Genomic DNA, 22,314 nt, shown 5'->3' on the forward strand with positions numbered 1-22,314 from the left:
ACAGTCTCCATGCAGTCCCATTCAGGGACATGCTGAATAGATTTCCAAGAATGGAGAGGGCCTCATGTACTTAGAGAAATTATTGTGTTTAAGACAGCCCAGCTTCCTTTCTTGCCCCATGCTAGTATAAAGTAGTTTCACCATAACTTTACCCAGTTAAGGGAAGGAAAACAAAAACGATTTACTGGTGCCATGCAATGTTGTGGAAACGTAAATGAAGACAAATTCAAGATAACAGCCATGGATTCTGAAGTTTCAAATATTTTTTTATTAATAAAAAGTACAATAATCAAACGTAACAAGATTGTTTAGTTCCCAAACATACACCCTGCCTGGATGCCACAGAGGAAATGTCCCATTGAACGAGAACGTAGTAATCTATAAGTGACCATGCTAACTGAGGCAGTTTTTGAGTATCTCCAGGGACCTAACAGGCTTGAATATGAGAGATTGCTCACAATCTTAGTCTCACAGCCATGTCACTGGAGCAAGAACTAGTATAAAATAGAGAAAAAACAGGGTGCTGCTCTAAAGTACTGAAATAACAAGGCAGAGACATGAGTTATAAATACTAAAGCTTAATATGCTGTTCTATAACTTCTTTAAACAAACAATGACAAAAAACAATCAATCATTTCACTGCAGGCTCCTTTCCCCAACACAAAAATGAACAGTCAATTTCTGGCACTGTTTTCCCACTGTGTTCTCCTGTCAAAAAACAAGGATGGACACCACTAGGGATTCTCTTCCTCTTTTTATTCAGAAATACAATGAAAACAGCACTGCATACAACATAGTTATAACGTCCAAAACAACTACTTATACTGATCCTGGGAAACATCTACTGGAAAGGAAGGAGAGTTTCTTAATAAACAAAATAGTGTCTCTCCCCCTGTCCCCAACCCACCACCAGAAAAAGAAATGGGAGGTAAAACCAGTATTTGAGAATCAAAGAAATATCCTGCCACTAGTATAAGTTCTATTCTCTTCCGTCCCACTCCCACCCCAACCACCCCACCCCACTTCCCTTCTACCTATACTGTTCAGAATATAATAAGTGTGGAAAGACAAAATGTAACTGGTGATGCTGGACTGGCCAAAGTTTGAAGGGCTGTGGGAGATTGCCTCTGTGCTTCTGACAGGGTGACATGTAATGTGGTCCAGGCAGAGTGAGGAAAGGGGAAGAATACAGCTTTTACAGCAATGGATTTTGCCTACTTATTCCTTTAGACCCTAATATGCTTTGAGTATAAAAACAGATGAGAATCTTATAGTTAGCAATGAAGAGAATGTAGGGAAAGTGAGAAGAAGAGATAATATTGCTTCCAGTGACCACTCTTCAATTATCTTTTTACTTACTCAAATTTAGCTCTTTATCATCCAGGAAGCCTAATCCTCTCCTTTTTCTAGGGTAAATATAGAGTACTATAATTATCATCATAATGGTAATCATAATACTTTGTTGTTCATTTAAGGATCACTTGTAATTTTTGCCAACATCCATTAATGAGAATCCTCACAACAATCCTGTGAGGTAGGTATTTGGATCCCCATTTTACAGATGGGTTAACTGAGGCACAGAGAGGCGATGTGACTTGCCTAAGATCAATAAAGTGAGAGATGGGAAAATATGGGAGAGGTAACTTAGGGTAGCACCTCTATTGTCAGAGAGCCATATTTACCAGTGAGAAAAGACAGTGCTAAGTGTTTCTTTAAATTGGGCACAGCTACTTTCTTCAGTATACCTATTTCTATATAGCTATTAACACACTAGGGAAGATCAATAATTTCCCTTGGCTTATTAAAGATTAGATCAATTCCCAATGGTTTTGCTCCTCGGAAAACCTTTTGAGGGTAGGATACACCCCAAGTTCCTGGAACTCAGGTCATCGAAATCTCTAACTCCTGAATTTTGCAGATCACTTTGTTTCAAAGAGCTGTTAGAGTTCTAAAACTGTTACTATCATGTACATAAGCACTGTGTTCTAAGTGTTCCCACAGGTGTACAGGCTAACAATTCAGATACCACTATACAGGTACTCTGGAACTGAACAAGTAAGTAAGTAGATGGCAACGTGTGGGAGCCAGGTTTCTCACTGTTGGAGTGGAAGGTTAGAGTGAACAAAGGCAAAAGGCTAGGATAAGATGATCCATGTGGTAAGGGATTGGAGTAGGAGACATCAGTATGAACTCATGTTTAGCTTAATAAAGATATGGATGATTACATACAGAAATATTTGTAGATATGTATGTATAGATATACATGGGTTAGTGCACACACATATATTTCCTTGCTCTGTTAGCTGAGATGACTTAGAAGCAAAAATACAAGTAGCAACAAGCATACCTAATGCCCAGATCTTCATTTCTAATACAATTTTCCATTAAAAGAAACCAGGACTCCTTAAAGAAATGGTTGATTACAGGATTCAGCAAAAAAAATATAGAGGATGAGCTTGCAGCATCTTGTAGTGCTGGAAAATAAAGGTGTGCTAAAAAAAAGATGGGGGTCTGTCAAAAGAACATGGAAATCAACCCAAAAGAGTGCCCAACGACCAACGCTGGAACAATTTGAGTAACAAAATAAGTTGCATTGGACTATAACCCAAAGTACTAAATAAATATCCATAAGTCCATACTGATACAAGAAAATGATTGCATAAATAAATAAATGAGGGAGAAAAGACAACTCTACCACACAGAATTCCAAATAATTTATGTAGATACTCACCCTCAGGCATGTAGTACATAGCTAACCACTCCTTAAGTGTGGGCTGCACATAGTGATTTCCTTCCAAAGGGTTTCCTTCCACCTTATGGAAGTGATTTCCTTCCACCTTATGGAAGGTGGGGTGGAATACAGAGGAGAAACCTGACAAACACTATCTCAGCCAGGTGATCAAGATTAACATCAAGGGTATAAGTCATGTTAATATGATGTGATGAAAATGGCAGTTCACCTCTGTGGTCTTCCTCCCCCAAACCTATAAGCTCAGTTTAATCATGAGAAAAACATCAGACAGATATTAATTGAGGGACCCCTTGAAACTGCCAAGGTCATAGGAAACAAGGAAAGTCTGAGAAATTGTCACAACCAAGAGAAGCCTAAGGATATATGACTACTAAATGTGATGTGGTATCCTGAACAGGATGCTGGAAAAGAAAAAGGATATTAGGTAAAAACTAAGAAAATCTGAATGAAGTTTGGACTTTAATTAATAATAATGTAACATTACTTCATTAATTGCAACAAATGTACATCTAATGAAAGATGTTAGTAATAGGGAAAACTGGGTTTGAGATATAGGGAAACTCTGTACTATCTTCAGAATTTTTCTGTAAATCTAAAACTGTTTTAAAATAAAAACTTTATTTAAAAAGAATTTAAGAATTTATTCTCACAAACCTTTCTGTCTTGCCTATAATGCACTCCACCTAATGTACTCAGCAGTTCATATTCTTCATAGTTTTTCCTGAATTTTCCAATCATAATTATCAATAGTAATGTTCAATTGCCAATCATCTACAAATGGAGGAATTCCACTGCAATAAATTCCAAGATATTATTCAACCCTATCGATCAAGGCCATTTTCCATGCCCTAGGCAACTGTCCACATAATGGTGGTTAGCTGGTGTGAGCACAGCAAATTCAATTAATTCCAAATGCTACCTAAGAGAGACAATTATTTTCCATCTCACTGTCTATTTAGCAAAGTTCCATGTGCTTTTGGTGTGGTACAGTATGATACTGTATTCGAGTACCTGTGCTCCATGAAATACTCTTAATGAATGTTGATATATTTCTTAAAGAATATGGAAATAATTTGTAAAGATTTTATCATTATTTGGAGGGAAGAGAGCAATGAAAATAGGGTTAGAATTGTTTCCTGACCATAGACAATTAATAAAGCATTAACAAAGTCCCTCATTACTTTGCAGGAAAAAATTTGAATAAAGACTTAGAGATACCAATATTTGGAATTCTAATTTGATTATCCTAGTTAGTACAACACTATGTTTTATAGTCTTTATTTATAAATAGATCATATGCTCCAATGCAAAAGATCCTGATGGGCACAGGTCAGTTATGAACTCTGGAAAAGGAGTCTAAAATCCAAACTCTGGAGAAAATGGGTAAGCCCTTAGACTCTACTGTGAAATACCATATCAACTACTCAATTATAAGCTTAACTTATGTATGATGGCAATTCACCTTTAACAACATGTCTTACACCTGCATAGGAGTCCCCTTTAACAGATTGGCCCTAGATATTTCCTAGTGCTTTAACAATTAGTCTACAGTGTGGAACTTGCACACTTAAAGTCAGGGTAAAACTTATATCAAAATAACAAGGCTAAAATAGTAAAAATCTACATATCAATTTGAAAAATACAGGTAGTCCTTAAATTTATGAGGGTTTATGGTCTGAAAAGACACTGTAACTTGAAATGAGGTAAAGCAAACCTGAGATATTATAGAAAGTGTTAGAATAGAAAAACTGTGTTCCTAATGTTATATATCAATGACCACAAGCACATTTTACTTACAATTTAGTCAACTGTAAATGATTTTGTGAGTGGTCTAAATTTTTCTGAAGCCTAACATATAAACTTGGACAAATACTGCAACCAATCATGTAAATTCTTCTTTAATTTGGTTTAATAATGTGATCCCTGGGAGAATGGGTGTGCAGGTCTGTAAGGCCTCAAGGAAACATCTGGGGAAGGAATCTGACCCGTATTTGTCTCATCTGTAAAATATTAATGATGGGTAGGACTAGATAGCTAATAGGATCCCTTCTTGGTGCTAGAATTCTATGATTTAGTCAGACTAGGTGGCCTTGGGAAGTAATGACCTGAAGTATTCAAGAGAGACTTGTTGAATATCTGCCAAGGAAAAGGGGTACCGTATGAAGACAACCTTTTCCAGGAGAGAGGCTGTGTCCACAATTAAGTGATGCAAACCTCCCCTCCCTGACCCCAGGAGAGGAAATATGCCATGTGGAGGTAGATCTGAGGTCCAGGGCCTGGAACAGAGGGTTTTATGTCCCAGAGACTATTATAAAACACTGATTGGGTAAACAAGTGTGTATATTATGCAACATGCTATAATGGCTAAAATAAATGGCTTAGATGTTCATAGCAGTTGCAGAACATCAAATTGCTTTCTGTTTGTCAGTTTTCACTAAATGCCTCTTATAGTTCCATTTGAAACATAGGAATGCATGCTAATAATGCCATGTACTTAACACATTTTTTTCTTCCAACCCCTCACCTCTGTATAACATGGCCCCAGTGTGTCATTTCTCATCATGCAATATGCACATAACAGTTGTTTTATGTAAACAGAAAAATAAACAGTACAGTGTAGCCCCTCAAGACATTGTCTCAACAGATTGCCATTTGAATGAGACTTGTGATTATAGCACTTTTGATATCCTATCCATAAAAAGTCCTCCTCTATTTGTTTTCAGGATCATCCTGGGTCTACTTGTTCCTGTCACTGCCCAACTTACTCTCCTGGAACACTTTTTACCCTACTGGCACGTCGATGTGTGCTTTGAATTTTGGTTCAAATTTAACAAAACAAAGAATGTAATTGTGCAGCAAAATCTTTAATCCTGAAGGAGGAGGAGGAAGAAGAGGAGGAAAAGGAGAAGAACAAAAAGATCCTTTCATTCCCTTTGATGGACTAAAGAAGCAAGAAGCACCAGCACTGTCTGAAAACCAAACTGTAAGAACAAATAGGATTGGCTTTACAAAACCTTGGAGCTTGGTATGGGACTCAGCTTATTCACTGAGAATGTGCCCTATACTCAGGACCCAAATCCCTGTAAATCTTACCAGCCAACTACAATGTTATGCCCTCTTCTGTCTAGGAACTTGAAAAAAGTCAATTTAGGACACTACCAACCACTTTGATGTACTGATTCAGAAATATGATAAGAATTCTATAAAACAAGAGGAAAATAAGAACAAAAAGCAGCGTATGTTTGTTCACAGCCTTGAATTTGATTCCTGTTTTCTTATTGTAGGAAAAATGTCCTATCTCATAACAGGGACGGGAGGGGGGCAACCATGGGTGCCGCACTGGAATTCAACCCATGCGGAGGTTGAAAAAACTGGGGACTGGTCAGTGGAGAAATGAACGTAGAATATAAAGAGTCCCTATGGAAGATCAGCTATATTTTCCTCCAGTTTCGTCAGCCTGGCTCAGTGAACTGTTCCAATCCCATCCCAGAGGCAAGCTGAGTCAAAGAGGAAAAGATGGTCATGATCCCATTGCGCGCGCGCGCGCGCACACACACACACACACACACACACACACACACACACACACAAGAAAGAGACCAGTGCAGCTCTTCTAGTGCAGTCTGTGCCGCTCACATGGTGTCATGGCGCCGGCGGTGCAGAGACAGGTGGTCAGAGCGAGAAAAGCTACGATTGCAGTCTGTGCACCGGAAAGGCTTGATGCCTGTGTGCTTGCGGAAATGGCGGGTTAGCTCATCTGAGCGAGCAAATTTCCAGGAGCAGCCATCCCAGGTGCATTTATAAGGCTTCTCTCCTAAAAAAGGGAATATGACAAAACAAAGGGAGTCAGATAAGAGACGTTTGGATCCCGAAAAGATAACAGAGTACATAACCTTTTATAAAGTCAAAAAATTAAGCAATCACTTTAAAGACATGTTCTCTTTCACCTTTACTGAAGTCCCAAAGAGAAGCCACGATGGTTGAATGGAAAACACATAGGCTGTGCCTCAAACAGGCCTTTGCTTGAATCCTGGCTCTAGTACATAGTAGTTGTGTGACCTTAAATAAGTCACTTCTCCCTGGCTGGATCTCTGTTTTTTCATCTCTAAAGAGGGATAAAAATATCTCACAAGGTTGTATGAAACATTTTATCCTTTAAACACAGCCAATAAATGATAAAGCTGGGATCAAAACCCAAATCTTTGACATTTTCCACTATACCACACGGTAGTAACTGTATTTTCTCCTCTAATAGCTCCCCAAAAATAATAGTCTAAAATAGAGCTATACACACAGGAAGAATGTGTGGTTCACTGGAATGGGTCTTCAGTTAAGACTACAGGCCTTTTTCTGTAAAAGATCAGAAACTCAGTGGCATGGAATGGGGTGAGGAGAAGTGTCAAGTCAAACTTTTTGAAATAGTTACATGCTTGCTCAGTACCCCCAGGTTACACCTGGGTTATATATGGAATATGTATGCTTTGGGTAGAAAACTATATGAAAAAAATGTAATATAAAAAACATTAACACAGTATAACCCCATAATGGTGTATATGTCACATAACACATATTTATATACTCAGAATAAAGGCAATATCAACACACTTAAATATAAATTATGAGAGAAATTATTAACAGTGAGTGAATATCTGGAAAGTGAGGATGAGAATGAGAAGAGAAGATGAGAATCAGGTGAGAAGAGGATTTTTACTTTTCACCTTCCTGTATTGTTGGAATGTTTTAAAAATCATGTAGCTGTATCTTATAATAAAAATTTAAACGTAAAAAGGTAAGACGGTATGAGCAAAAAATAAATATTAACTATGGTTAAGTTAAGATTATGGGGTTAGGGTAACAATTGTTTTCTTTTTAATGTGCTTCTCTACTTCCCATCTTCTATGATGAGCATGTCTAATCTTATAATCATAAATAAGAGATAATGTAGGTATTGGGTTGGCCAAAAAGTTCGTTTGGGTTTTTCTGTAACATCTTATGGAAAAACTTGAATGAACGTTTTAGCCAACCTGTACAAAATGTATTGGTATTTTAATGGTCTTTCTTACTTTGGCTCTTTCTCCTCTTCTCCTTATAAATACTCCAGAGCATTTTATTTTATGTTGTTCTAAATTCTGGTGGCAATCTTGTTTGCATATGCTGTTTTTCAACTTACTGCTCAACACTTATCAATCCTCCTAAGTGCTTACTAATTAACTGTACAGCTTTCAAACAATGGGCAACAGAATGGAATTCACTCTGACTCACAGTTGTGGAAAATACCAAGGCAACTATTTTGAGGATTAAATATGCCAATTACTGATCATTTCAATATACAGAGATTGCTGCATTAGCTGCTAAGAAGAATGAGATAGAGTTGGATGTAGTGAGAACAAAAGACGGCCAATGAAATGTTATAAAATGAAAAGAAAAAGCTACTGAATGGCTATGCACCACACACATACACACACACAGAGTAGGATCCCATTTATGTTCTCTAAACTTCTCTACCTCTGTGTCTCTGTGTCTGTCTCTCTGTTTTTCTCTCTCTCCCTCTCACACACACACACAACCCCCAAACAAAGAGAAAAGATCTGGAAGACTACACAGCAAAATACCAGTGGAAAGGAGAATGAGACTGTAGATGGTGTTTAGTGTGTAAATGGGATTTTTCAGTTTGGTCTATATAATTCCATTCCATCTCCACACCTCCAAACACTGCTATACATTTTGTTGCAATCTCTCAAGAATTTCTCTTACTTCTATCTTCTCTACAATCAAATGAAGAAAATTTGACTTGTAAAGCAGTGACACCCTGTGGTGATAAGAGCTCATTGCTAGAATACACAGATTACACAATTCAGCAAGGAGACCAATTTTTCCTATTGCAAAAGCTGTTACCTTTTATTATCATTGAACAGGCTCCTGTTTGTGCTAATGCACTTCATGTGGTACAACTCAACTCATGACCTTCATCAATACATCATCGATATTGAAGGACAAAACATACATAGGGAAAATAATAATATAAAATGTACATATTAGGGGCTTCCCTAGTGGCACAGTGGTTGAGAGTCCACCTGCCAATGCAGGGGACGCAGGTTCGTGCCCCGGTCCAGGAGGATCCCACATGCCACGGAGCGGCTGGACCCATGAGCCATGGCCGCTGAGCCTGCGCGTCCGGAGCCTGCGCTCCGCAACGGGAGAGGCCACAACAGTGAGAAGCCCGCGTACCGCAAAAAAAAAAAAAAAAATGTACATATTAGCTATGTGACAAAGTATGATATAAGTTCCAAGGCTTAATAATCTGTGCGCTAGTGTGAAGGCATTAAGCTTGAAACATGGGTAGGTTTAGATGGGTAGAACAGTAGGTGAAAAGCAACCCAGTCAGTTGGGGGCATGGGCCGGTAGGAAGTACCATAAATGATGCATGGGGCATGGGATCAGCCATCCTGAATTCTGTAAAAATCTTTACAGAATTTCCATGAGATGGTCCCTATTACAAAGGCCAGACTAAAGAATTTGGATTTTAGCATGAAATGTAGTGACATACCAAAGAGAGGGGCAGTGAGAGTAGTCTGCCTCAGATATAGGCAATAAGGGGGATGCATTGACTATAAAGAATTTTAAAACAAAATAAACTAAACGTTTGCTCTTTGTTATCATCATGTTCCAGTTGTAAGTCAATGATAAGATACTCCTTCTGGCTATGACATCTCCCACTGCCCTGTCCCTCTTGGTACACCACTGCCAGAAGGCAGTGGTTGGGGGGTGGGGGGAGTGTGCAACACTAAACACCTTTTGAACTCGAGAGTGACTTGATCAAATCTGAATGTTGAAATGATCTAGCCATGATATGCAAGATGGATTACAATGAATACAAGGCTACTGGTGTAATCTATTGTCTGGCACATACTGGTACTCAAATCATTTATTGATTTGATGAAGGAATCAATAATAAATGTAACAGAAGATTGAAGTAAATAAAATCAGAAATAAGAGAAGAGACATTACAATGGATGCCACAAAAATAAAAAGGATTATAAGGGACAATTATAAACAGTTATATGCCAAAAACTAGACAACTTATAAGAAATGGATAAATTCCTAGAAACATAACCTACAAAACTGAATTAAAACATAGTAAGCTTGAATAGATCAATAAAAAATAAGGAAATTGAATCAGTAATCAAAAATCTCTAAACAAAGAAAACCCCAGGACCAGAGGTCTTCACAAGTGAATTCTACATCCAAAGAATTTATACTAATTCTCCTTAAATCTTCCAAAAAATGGGAGAGGAAGGAACACTTCCAAACTCATTCCATGAGAACAGCATCACCCTGATATCAAAACCAAACAAAGCAGAAGATAAGAAAACTATAGGCCAATATCCTTGATGAATATACATGCAAAAATCCTCAATAAAATCCTAGCAAACTGAATTCCACTGTACATTAAAAAGACTATAGGGGGCTTCCCTGGTGGCGCAGTGGTTGAGAGTCTGCCTGCCGATGCAGGGGACACAGGTTCGTGCCCCGGTCCGGGAAGATCCCACAGGCCGCGGAGCGGCTGGGCCCATAAGCCATGGCCGCTGAGCCTGCGCGTCCGGAGCCTGTGCTTCGCAATGGGAGAGGCCACGACAGTGAGAGGCCCATGTACCACAAAAAAAAAAAAAAAAAAAGATTATACACCATGATCAAGTTGGACTTATCCCTGGGATGATGCAAGGATGGTTCGATATACTTAAATCAATGAACGTGATAAAACACATTAACAAATTTAAGAAAAAATCTGCATGATCATCTTAATAGATGGAGTAAAAGCACTTGAAAAAGTTCAGTATCCATTCATAATTAAAATGCTCAACAAAGTAGGTATATAAGAACTTACTTCAACACAAGACACACATGACAACAACTAACATCACAATCAATAGCAAAAAACTAAAAGCTTTTGTCCTAAGATCCAGCACAAGGTAAGGAAGCTGACTCTTCCCCTTTCTTTTTTTCATCGTACTGGAACTCGTAGCCATAGCATTATACAAGAAAAGGAAATAAAAAAGTCACCCAAGATGCTCAACATCACTAATTATTAGAGAAATGCAAATAAAAATTACAATGAGGTACTACCTCACACTGGTCAGAATGACCATCATTAAAAAGTCTACAAACAACAAATGGTGGAGAGGGTGTGGAGAAAAGGGAATCCTCCTACACTATTGGTGGGAATGTAAGTTGGTACAGCCACTATGGAAAACAGTATGGAGTTTCCTTAAAAAACTTAAAGGAAAGTTGCCATATGATCCAGCAATCCCATTCCTTGGCATATATCTGGACAAAACTAAAATTCAAAAAGATACATGCAACCCCTATGTTCATAGCAGCACTATTCATGATAGCCAAGACATGGAAACAACCTAAATGTCCATAGCCAGATGAATGGATAAAGAAGATGTGGTACATATATACAATGGAATATTACTCAGCCATGAAAAAGAATGAAATAATGCCATTTACAGCAACATGGATGGACCTGGAGATTATCATACTAAGTGAAGTAAGCAAGAGAAAGACAAATACCATACGATATCATTTATATGTGGAATCTAAAATGTGACACAAATGAACCCATCTGTGAAACAAAAATAGATTCACAGACATAGACATCAGACTTATGGCCAAAGGGGAGGGAGTGTGGGGGAGGGATGGATTGGGAGTTTAGTGTTAGCAGATGCAAACTATTATATATAGAGTAGATAAACAAGGTCCTACTGTATAGCACAGGGAACTATATTAAATATCCTGTGATAAACCATAATGGAAAAGAATATAAAAAAGAATGTATTCGTATGTATAACTGAATCACTTTGTTCTACAACAGAAATTAATGCAACATTGTAAATCAACTACACTTCAGTAAACGAAAGGCACCCAAAACAGAAAGGAAGAAAAAAGTTATCTTCATTTGCAGATGATATGATCATATATATAAACAACACCAATTTTTTTAACATCTTTATTGGAGTATAATTCCTTTACAATGATGTGTTAGTTTCTGCTTTATAACAAAGTGAATCAGTTATACATACACATATGTTCCCATATCTCTTTCCTCTTGCGTCTCCCTCCCTCCCACCCTCCCTATCCCACCCCTCTAGGTGGTCACAAACCACTGAGCTGATCTCCCTGTGTTATGTGGTTGCTTCCCACTAGTGATCTATTTTATGTTTGGTAGTGTATGTCTGTCCATGCCACTCTCTCACTTTGTCACAGCTTACCCTTCCCCCTCCCCCTATCCTCAAGTCCATTCTCTAGTAGGTCTGTGTCTTTATTCCCGTCTTACCCCTATGTTCTTCACGACTTTTTTTGTTTGTTTTCTTAGATTCCATATATATGTGTTAACATACAGTATTTGTTTTGCTCTTTCTGACTTACTTCAACAGCAAATTTTAAACAAACAAAAACTGACCTAATTAAAGGATTTAGAATTAATTAAAGAATTCAGTAAACTTGCAATATACAAAATCAAAAGAGAAAAATCACTCATGTTTCTAAACACAAACAACAAAGTATCTGAAACAGAAATGAAGGAAACAATACAATTGAAAATAGCTACAAAAAGAATAAAATAGGAATAAATTTAACCAATGAGGTTAGAGACTTGTACACAGAAAATTATACAACACCAATGAAGGAAATTAAAGAAGGTACAGACATCTTTCCATCTGGAAAGATATCGCATGTTCGTGGATTGGTAAAATTAATATTGTTAAGATATCCATAACTCAAAATGACCTACAGATTCAATGTGACTCCTATCAAAACCCCAATGGTGTTCTTTACAGTAATAGAAAAAAGAATTCTAAAGTTCATGTGGAACTGCAAAAGACCCTGAATAGCCAAAGCAATTTTGATAAAAAATAATAAGGTTGGAGGCATTCCAAGTCCTGATTTCAAAATATATTACAAAGCTACAGTAATCAAAATAGTAAAGTACTGACATGAAAATAGAGATATAGACCAATGGAATAGAGAGCTCAGATAGAAATACATGCATCTATAGTCAATTGATCTTCAACAACGTGTCTATAACAAACAATGAGAGAATAATGTCTTTGATGAATGGTGTTGGAAAAACTGGATATCCACATACAGAAGAATGAAATTGGACCCTTATCATATCATATACAAAAATAAGCTCAAAATGGATTAACGTCTAAAATGTAAAACCAGAAACCATAAAATTACAGAAGTAAACATAGGGGGGAAGCTTCTTTTATTGAAGTATAATTGATTTACAATGTTGTGTTAGTTTCAGGTGTAGAGCAAAATGAACTGAATCATTTCACTGTACACCTGAAACTAATACAACATTGTAAATATAAATAAATAAATATATATATTTGAAGTTATATTTATACATGTATATTTCTTACCAGATTATTTTCCGTTACAAGTTATTACAAGATACTGAATATAACTCCCTATGTTATGCAGTATATCCTTGTTTCTTATCTATTTTAAGTATAGTAGTTTGTATCTGTTAATCCCATAAATCTAAATTATCCCTCCCATAATCCTTTCCCCTTTGGTAACCATAAGTTTGTTTTCTATGTCTATGAGTCTGTTTCTATTTTGTATAGAGATTCATTTGTATTACTTTTCAGATTCCACATGTAAGTGATATCATATATTTGTCTTTGTCTGACTTACTTCACTAAGTATAATATTCTCTAGGTCCATCCATGTTGCTTGAAATGACAATATTTCATTCTTTTTTATGGCTGAGTAATATTCCATTATATATATACCACATCTTCTCAAACCAATCCTCTGTTGATGGGTAACTGTTTTTTTTCCCGTGTCTTGGCTGTTTTAAATAGTGCTGCTATGAACATGGGGTGCACGTATCTTTTCAAATTAGAGTTTTTATCTTTTCTGTATATATAACCAGGAATGGGATTGCTGTATCATATAGTAGCTTTACTTTTAGTTTTTAAAGGAATCTCCATACTGTTTTCAACAGTGGCTGCACCAATTTACATTCCCACGAACAATATAAGAGGGTTCCCTTTTCTCCACACCCTCTCCAACATTTACTATTTGTAGATTTTGATGATAGCCATTTTGACTAGTGTGAGATGATACCTCATTGTGGTTTTTATTTGCATTTCTCTAATAATTAGCAATGTTGAGCATCTTTTCATGTCCCTGATGTCCAACTGTATGTCTTCTTTGGAGAAATGTCTGTTTAAGTCTTCTGCCCATTTCTTGATTGAGTTGTTTGTTCTTTTAATATTGAGTTATATGTTTGTGTATTTTGGAAATTAACCCATTGTTGGTTGCATCATTTGCAAATATTTTCTTCAATTCCATAGGTTGTCTTTTCATTTTCTTTATGATTTTCATTGTTGTGCAAAAGAGTTTAAGTTTTATTAGGTCCAACTTATTTTTGCTTTTTTCCCTTTTGCATTGGGAGACTGATGTAAGAAAATGTTCCTATGATTTATGTCCAAGAATGTTTTCCCTATGTTCTCCTCTAGGAGTTGTATGGTGTCATGTCTTATATTTAGGTCTTTAAACCATTTTGAGTTTATTTTTGTATATGGTGTGAGGCAGTGTTCTAATTTCATTGATTTACATTAAACTGTCCAACTTTCCCAACACCACTTGTTGAAGAGACTGTCTTTTCTCCATTGTACGTTCTTGCCTCCTTTGTCATAGATTAATTGACCATAGGTGTGTGGGTTTATTGCTGGGCTCTCTATTCTGTTCCACTGAGCTATATGTCTGTTTTTGTGCCAATACCACAATGTTTGGATTCCTGTAGCTTTTTAGTATAGTCTGAATTCTGGAAGGGCTATACCTCCAGCTCTATTCATTTTCCTCAGGATTGCTGTGCCAATTCTGTTTTTCTGTAGTTCCATACAAATTTCAGGATTATTTAGGATTATTTAGGATTATTTAGGATTATTTTAGGATTATGTGAAAAATGTCACATGGGTACTTTGAGAAAGATTGCATTAAATCTGTAGATTGCTTTGGGTAGTATGGCCATTTTAACAATATTAATTCTTCTAATCTAAGAGCATGGGTTATATTTCCATTTCTTTGAATCCTCTTCAATTTCCTTTATGAATGTTTTATAGTTTTCACCTCCTAGGTTTAGATTATTCTTAAAGATTTTTGATGTGACTTTAAATGGTATTCGTTCATTGTTAGTGTAAAGAAATGCAACAGATTTCTGTATATTAATCTTGTATCCTGCTAACTTTCTTAATTCTTTTGTTAGTTCTAATAGATTTTGTGTGGAGACTATAGGGTTCTCTCTATATATAGACGATCATTTCATCTGCAAATAGTGACAGTTTTACCTCTTCTTTTCCAAGTTGATACTTTTTATTTCCTTTTCTTGTCCGATTGTGGTGGCTAGAAATTCCAAAACTATGTTGAATAGAATTGGTGAGAGTCAGCGTCCTTGTCTTATTCCTGAATTTAGCTTGAAGGCTTTCAGCTTTTCACCATTGAGTATTGCATTGGCTGTGAGTTTGTTATAAATGGTTTTTAATATGTTGAGAAACATTCTCCCTTTACCCACTTTTATGAGTTTTTATCATGAATGGATGTTGAATTTTGTCACATGCTTTCTCTGCCTCTATTGAGATGATCATGTGTTTTTTGTCTTTCCTTTTGTTAATGTGGGGTATCACACTGATTGATTGGCAAATGTTGAGTCATCTGGAATGATTATGGTGCATGATCCTTTTTAGGCACTGTTGTATTTGGTTTGCTAGTATTTTGTTAAGGATTTTTGCCTGAATATTCATCAAAGACATTGGCCTGTAATTTTCTTTTTCTTTTTCTTTTTTGTAGTGTCTGGTTTTGGTATCAGGGTGTTGGTGGCTTCATAGAATGAATTTGGGAGTGTTCCATCCTCTTAAATTTTTTTGGAATGGTTTTAGAGGGATAGGTATAATCTCTTCTTTGTATGTTTGATAGAATTCCCCAGTGAAGTCCTCTGTTCCCCGACTTTTGTTTGAAGGGAGTTTTTAAAATTACAAATCCTATTCCACTTTTAGTGATTAGTCTGTTCATATTATCTGTTTCTTTTTGAATCACTCTTGGCAAGCTGTATGTTTCTAGAAATTTGTTCATTTCCTCCAGGTTGTCCACCTTTTTGGTACATAACTTTTCATAGTATTCTCATAATGTTTTTTATGGATGTGTTATCAGATATTTCTCCTCTTTCATTCCTTATTTTATGTATTTGGGTCCTCTCTCTTTTCTTTTTGGTGAGCCTGTCTAGAATTTGTTGATTCTGTTTATCTTAAAAAAAAAAACCCAAAACAGCTCTTGGTTTTATTGACCTTTTCTGTTATTTAAAAAATCTATTTTATTTATTTACCCTCCAATCTTCATTATTTCATTCCTTCTGCTGACCATTGGTTTTGTTTGTTCTTCTTTTTTGAAATTCTTTTAGGTGGTAGGTTAGGTTGTTTATTTGATTATTCCTGTTTCTTGAGGAGGTCCTGTATTGCTATGAACTTGCCTCTTAGAACTGCTTCTGCTGCATCCCATAAATTTTGTAAGGTTGTGTTTTCATTTTTGTTTGTCTTTAGGTATTTTCTGATTTCTTCTTTGACTTCATCTTTGACCCATTGGTTATTTTAGTAGCATGTTTATTTTCCTCATGTTTGTTCTGTTTCTGTTTTTCTTTCTGTGTTTAATTTCTAGATTCACACTGCTGTTGTCATAATGATGCTTGAAATTATCTCCATCCTCTTAAATTTATGAGGCTTGTTTTGTTACCTAGTATATGGTTTACCTTAGAGAACATTCCATGCACACTTGAAAAGAATGTGTATTTTGATGTTTTGCTTTGTTTTGTTTTTTGGATATTGTGTCTTGTAGATATAAATTAAGTTCAACTGGTCTACTGTGTCATTTAGGACCTCTGGTGCCTTATTGAATTTTCTGTCTAAATGATATTTCCATTGATATCAGTGGTTATTAAAGGCCCCTACTAAGGTTGTATTACTATCCCTTTCTCCCTTTATGTCCCTTAGTATTTATTTTATATATTTACATGCTCCAATATAGGGTGCATAAATTTAACAAGTGTAATATTATCTTCTTGTATTGATCCCTTTATAATTTATGGTGTCTTTCTTTTTCTTTCTTTATGGCATTTGTTTAAAAAACCTACAACCAAGAATACTCTAACAAGCAAGGCTCTCATTCACATTCGATGGAGAAATCAAAAGCATTACAGACAAGCAAAAGCTAAGAGGATTCAGCACCACGAAAGCACTATACAACAATTGCTAAAGGAACCTCTCTAGGCAAGAAAGACAAGAGAACAGAACAAAAGAGGAAAGGAAGAAAAAAGGCCTACAAAAACAAACCCAAAACAATTAGGAAAATGGCAATAGGAACATACATATTGATAATTACCTCAAATGTAAATAAATTAAATGCTCCAACCAAGAGACATAGACTGGCTGAATGGATACAAAAGCAAGAGTTATATGTATGCTATCTACAAGAGACCCACATCAGACCTAGTGACATATATAGACTGAAAGTGAGGGGATGGAAAAAATATTCCAGGCAAATGGAAACCAAAAGAAAGCTGGGGTAGCAATACTCATAACAGAAAAAATAGACTTTAAAAAAAGGCTGTTGCAAGAGACAAGGAAGGACACTACATAATGATCAAGGGATCAATCCAAGGAGAAGATATAATATTTGTATATATTTATGCACCCAACGTAACAGAATATCAATACATAAAGCAAATACTAACAACCATAAAAAGGGAAATCAACAGTAACACAATAATAGTGGGGGGCTTTAACACCCTACTTACACCAATGGACAGATTATGCAGACAGAAAATTAATCAGGAAACACATGCCTTAAATGACACTTTAGACCAGATAGACTTAATTGATATGTATAGGACATTTCATCCAAAAGCAGCAGAATACACTTTCTTCTCAAGTGCATGTGGAACATTCTGCAGGATAGACCACACCTTGGGTCACAAATGAAGCCTTGGTAAATTTAAGAAAATTGAAATTATACCAAACATCTTTTCCAACCACAATGATATGAGATTAAAACTCAATTACAGAAAAAAAAACTTTAAAAACCACAAACACATGGAGGCTAAACAATATGCTACTAAATAACCAATGGATCACTGAAGAAATCAAAGAAAAAATCAAAAAATACCTGGAAACAAATGACAATGGAAACATGATGACCCAAAACCTATGTGATGCAGCAAAAGCAGTTCTAAGAGGGAAGTTAATAGCAATACAACCCTACCTCAAGAAACGAGAGAAATCGCAAATAAACAATCTGACCTTACACCTAAAGCAATTAGAGAAAGAAGAACAAATGAAACTCAAACTTAGAAGGAAAGAAATCATAAAGATCAGAGCAGAAATAAATGAAATAGAGAGAAAGAAAATAGCAAAGATCAATGAAACTAAAAGCTAGTTCTTTGAGAATATAAACAAAATTGATAAAATTTTATCCAGACTCACCAAGAAAAAAGGGAGATAATTTAAATCAATAAAATTGGAAATAAAAAGGGAGAAGTTACTGGCACCACAGAAATACAAAGGATCATAACATACTACTACAAGCAACTATATGTCTATAAAATGGACAACCTGAAAGAAATGGACAAATTCTTAGAAAGGTAAAACCTTCCAAGACTGAACCAGGAAGAAATAGGAAGTATGAACAGACCAATCACAAGTAATGAAATTGAAACTGTGATTTAAAATATTCCAACAAACCAAAGTCCAGGACCAGATGGCTTCACAGGTGAATTCTATCAAACATTTAGAGAAGAAACACTTATCCTTCCCAAACTCTTCCAAAAATTGCAGAGGAAGGAACATTCCCCAGCTCATTCTATCAGGCCAATATTACCCTGATACCAAAACCAGACAAAGATATCAAAAAAAGGAAATTACAGGCCAGTATCACTGATGAACATAGATGCAAAAATCCTCAAAAAAATACAAGCAAACAGAATCCAACAACACATTAAAAGAATCATACACCCTGATCAAGTGGGATTTATCCCAGAGATGCAAGGATTCTTCAATATATGCAAAACAATCAATGTGATACACCATATTAACAAACTGATGAATGAAACCCATATGATCATCTCAATAGATTCAGAAAAAGCTTTTGACAAAATTCAACAACGATTTATGATAAAAACTCTCCAGAAAGTGAGCATAGAGGGAACCTATCTCAACATAATAAAGGCCATATGTGACAAACCCATAGCAAACATCATTCTCAATGGTGAAAAGCTGAAAGCATTTCCTCTAAGACCAAGAACAAGACAAGGATGTCCACTCTCACCATTATTATTCATCATAGTTTTGGAAGTCCTAGCCATGAAAATCAGAGAAGAAAAATAAATAGAAGGAATCCAAACTGGAAAAGAAGTAAAAATGTCACTGTTTGCAGATGACATGATACTATACATGGAAAATCCTAAAGATGCCACCAGAAAACTTCTAGAGCTAATCAATGAATTTGGTAAAGTTGCAGGTTACAAAATTGATACACAAAAATCTCTTGCATCCCTATACACTAACAATGAAAGATCAAAAAGAGAAATTAAGAAAACAATCCCATTTACCATTAGAGCAAAAAGAATAAAATACCTAGGAATAAACCTACCTAAGGAGACAAAAGACCTGTCCTCAGAAAACTATAAGATACTGATGAAAGAAATCAAAGATGGTACAAACAGATGGAGATATATAAGATATTCTTGGATTGGAAGAGTCAATATTGTTTGTTAAAATGACTATACTACTCAAAGCAATCTACAGATTCAGTGCAATTCCTTGTAAATTACCAAGGGCATTTTTCACAGAATTAGAACAAAAAAGTTTACAGTTTGTATGGAAACACAAAAGAGCACAAATAGCCAAAGCAATCTTGAGAAAGAAAAACAGATCTGGAGGAATCCAGTTCCCTGTCTTCAGACTATACTACAAAGCTACAGTAATCACGACAGTATGGTATTGGTGCAAAAACAGTAATATAGATCAAGGGAATAGGATATAAAGCCAAGAGATAAACCCATGAACCTATGGTCACCTAATCTATAACAAAGGAGGCAAGAAACAACAATGAAGCAAAGATAGTCTCTTCAATAAATGGTGCTGGGAAAACTGGACAGCTACATGTAAAAGAATGAAATTAGAACACTCCATAAGACCATACAGAAAAATAAACTCAAAATGGATTAAAGACCTGAATGAAAGGCTGGACACTATAAAAGTCTTAGAGGAAAACATAGGCAGAACACTCTTTGACATAAATTGCTGCATGACCTTTTTTCATCTACCTCTTAGAGTAATGAAAATAAAAAGAAAAATAAACAAATGGGATCTAATTTAACATAAAACTTTTGCATAGCAAAGGAAACTTAAAAAAAAAAAAACAAACCGAAAAGACAACCCACAGAATGGGAGAAAATTTTTGCAAATGAAACAACTGACAAGAGATTAATCTCCAAAATATACAAACAGGTCATAGAGCTCAATATCAAAAAAACAAATAACCCAAACAAAAAATGGGCAGAAGATCTAAATAGACATTTCTCTAAAGAAGACATACAAATGGCCAAAATGTACGTTAAAAAAGATGATCAACATCAGCAATTATTAGAGAAATGCAAATCAAAACTATAATGAGGTATCAACTCACACCATTCAGAATGGCCATCATCAAAAAATCTACAAACAATAAAGGCTGGAGAAGATGTGGAGAAAATATAAGCCTCCTACACTGTTGGTGGGAATGTAAATTGGTACAGCAACTATGAGAACAGTACGGAGATTCCTTAAAAAACTAAAAATAAAACTACCATATGACCCAGCAATCCCACTCCTGGGCATATACCCAGAGAATACCATAATTCAAAAAGATACATGCACCCTAATATTCATTGAAGCAGTATTTACAATAGCCATGACATGGAAGCAACCTAAATGTCTTTCAAAAGAGGACTGGATAAAGAAGATGTGGTACATATATGCAATGGAATATTACTCAGCCATTAAAAATAATAAAATAATGTAGCAACATGGATAGACCTGGAGATTATCACACTAAGTGAAGTAAGTCAGAGAAAGACAAATATTATATTACATCACTTATATGCAGAATAAAAAAATGATACAAATGAACTTATTTACAAAACAGGAACAGACTCACAGATTTAGAGAATGAATTTTTGGTTGTCAATGGGGAAAGGTAGCAGGGAGGGATATTTAAGGAGTTTGGGATTGACATGTACACACTGCTTTATTTAAAAAATAATAATAATAAATTATCAGAAGTAGTGTTCAAAGCATTACTAATAAAATGCTAAATGAACTTGCAAAAAGAACAGTTGAACACTTTAGAATTTCACTAGAAACTAGAAAATATTTTAAAAAACAGTCAGGACTGAAGAATATAATAACTGAAATTAAAAATTCACTAGAAAAAAATAACAGAAGACTAGGTGATACAGAAAAATGCATAAGTGATCTGCAAGGTAGAATAATGGATATCACCCAATCAGGACAGCAAAAAGAAAAACGATTTAAAAAATTATGGTAGTTTAAGGGACCTTTGAGACAATATCAAATGTTCTAACATTCACATTATAGGGATTCCAGAAGGGGAAAAGAGAGAGAAAGTGTCAAAAATGAATTTGATGAAATTGCAGCTGAAAACTTCCCAAATGTGAAGAAGGAAACAGATATCCAGGTGCAGAAAGCACAGAGAGTCCTAAACAAGATGAATGCAAAGAGACCCATACCAAGACATTTCATAATGAAAATGGCAAAAATTAAACACAAAGAGAGAATTCTAAATGCAGCAAGAGGGGGATTGATCAAGATGGAGGAGTAAGAGGACATCGAGCTCATCTTCCCCATGAACACAGCAAAAATTCAACTATACATGGAACAAGTCACACAGAAAGCTAGCTGAAAACTGGCAGAAAGACTCGTATACAACCAAGGCTGTTAGAAAGATCCACATGTAATGTGGTAGGAAGGAAAGAAAAGTGATTGGGTCAGGATCTGTGCCCCTGGGAAGGGCCTCAGAAGGAAGGGGAGAATGCACAGGCAGACACCAGCCCTTGGAAATGAGCCATGAGAGCCACAGATTGGGCACCCAAGTCCTGGACTCCTGAGCGGGAGAGATGAGCTCACTTGGTTGGTTGGAGGAATGATTGGACTAACAGGAGGGCTGTGGGAAGCCTGGACTTCACTAGTGATAAGCACGTGTGTATGTTGGCTTGCCTCTGAGGCAGGATGGAGAGAAGACTGATCTAATGATTGCCAGATTTCCATGGCCTTCTCTGAATGCATCCCAGCCTGAGCCCAGCAAATGCTTTGGCCTGCTCACTTCTTGCCACAGTGCCACACTGGATCTAGGGTTGCCATGACCAGGAAGAAGACTTGGCTGTAGAATGCAGAGGATACTGATTCCCAGAGGAGAGCCTGGGTAGAGTGGTGGTAGCT

The 22,314-nt window shown here is 36.1% G+C and overlaps 1 protein-coding gene across 1 annotated transcript in view; it reads right to left on the bottom strand.

Annotated features, from left to right (window-relative positions):
* Window positions 1–250: 250 nt before the first annotated feature.
* The window catches only part of KLF8 (KLF transcription factor 8), a 71,183-nt gene continuing 49,119 nt past the window's right edge, over window positions 251–22,314 (bottom strand). Inside the window, exon 6 of the mRNA XM_073798812.1 lies at window positions 251–6,566. Coding sequence (XP_073654913.1) covers window positions 6,385–6,566 — 182 coding nt within the window. The 3' untranslated portion in view covers window positions 251–6,384. The remainder of the gene's footprint in view (window positions 6,567–22,314) is intronic.

The sequence above is a fragment of the Tursiops truncatus genome, chromosome X, assembly GCF_011762595.2.
Source record: "Tursiops truncatus isolate mTurTru1 chromosome X, mTurTru1.mat.Y, whole genome shotgun sequence".
NCBI classification, from domain to species: domain Eukaryota; kingdom Metazoa; phylum Chordata; class Mammalia; order Artiodactyla; family Delphinidae; genus Tursiops; species Tursiops truncatus.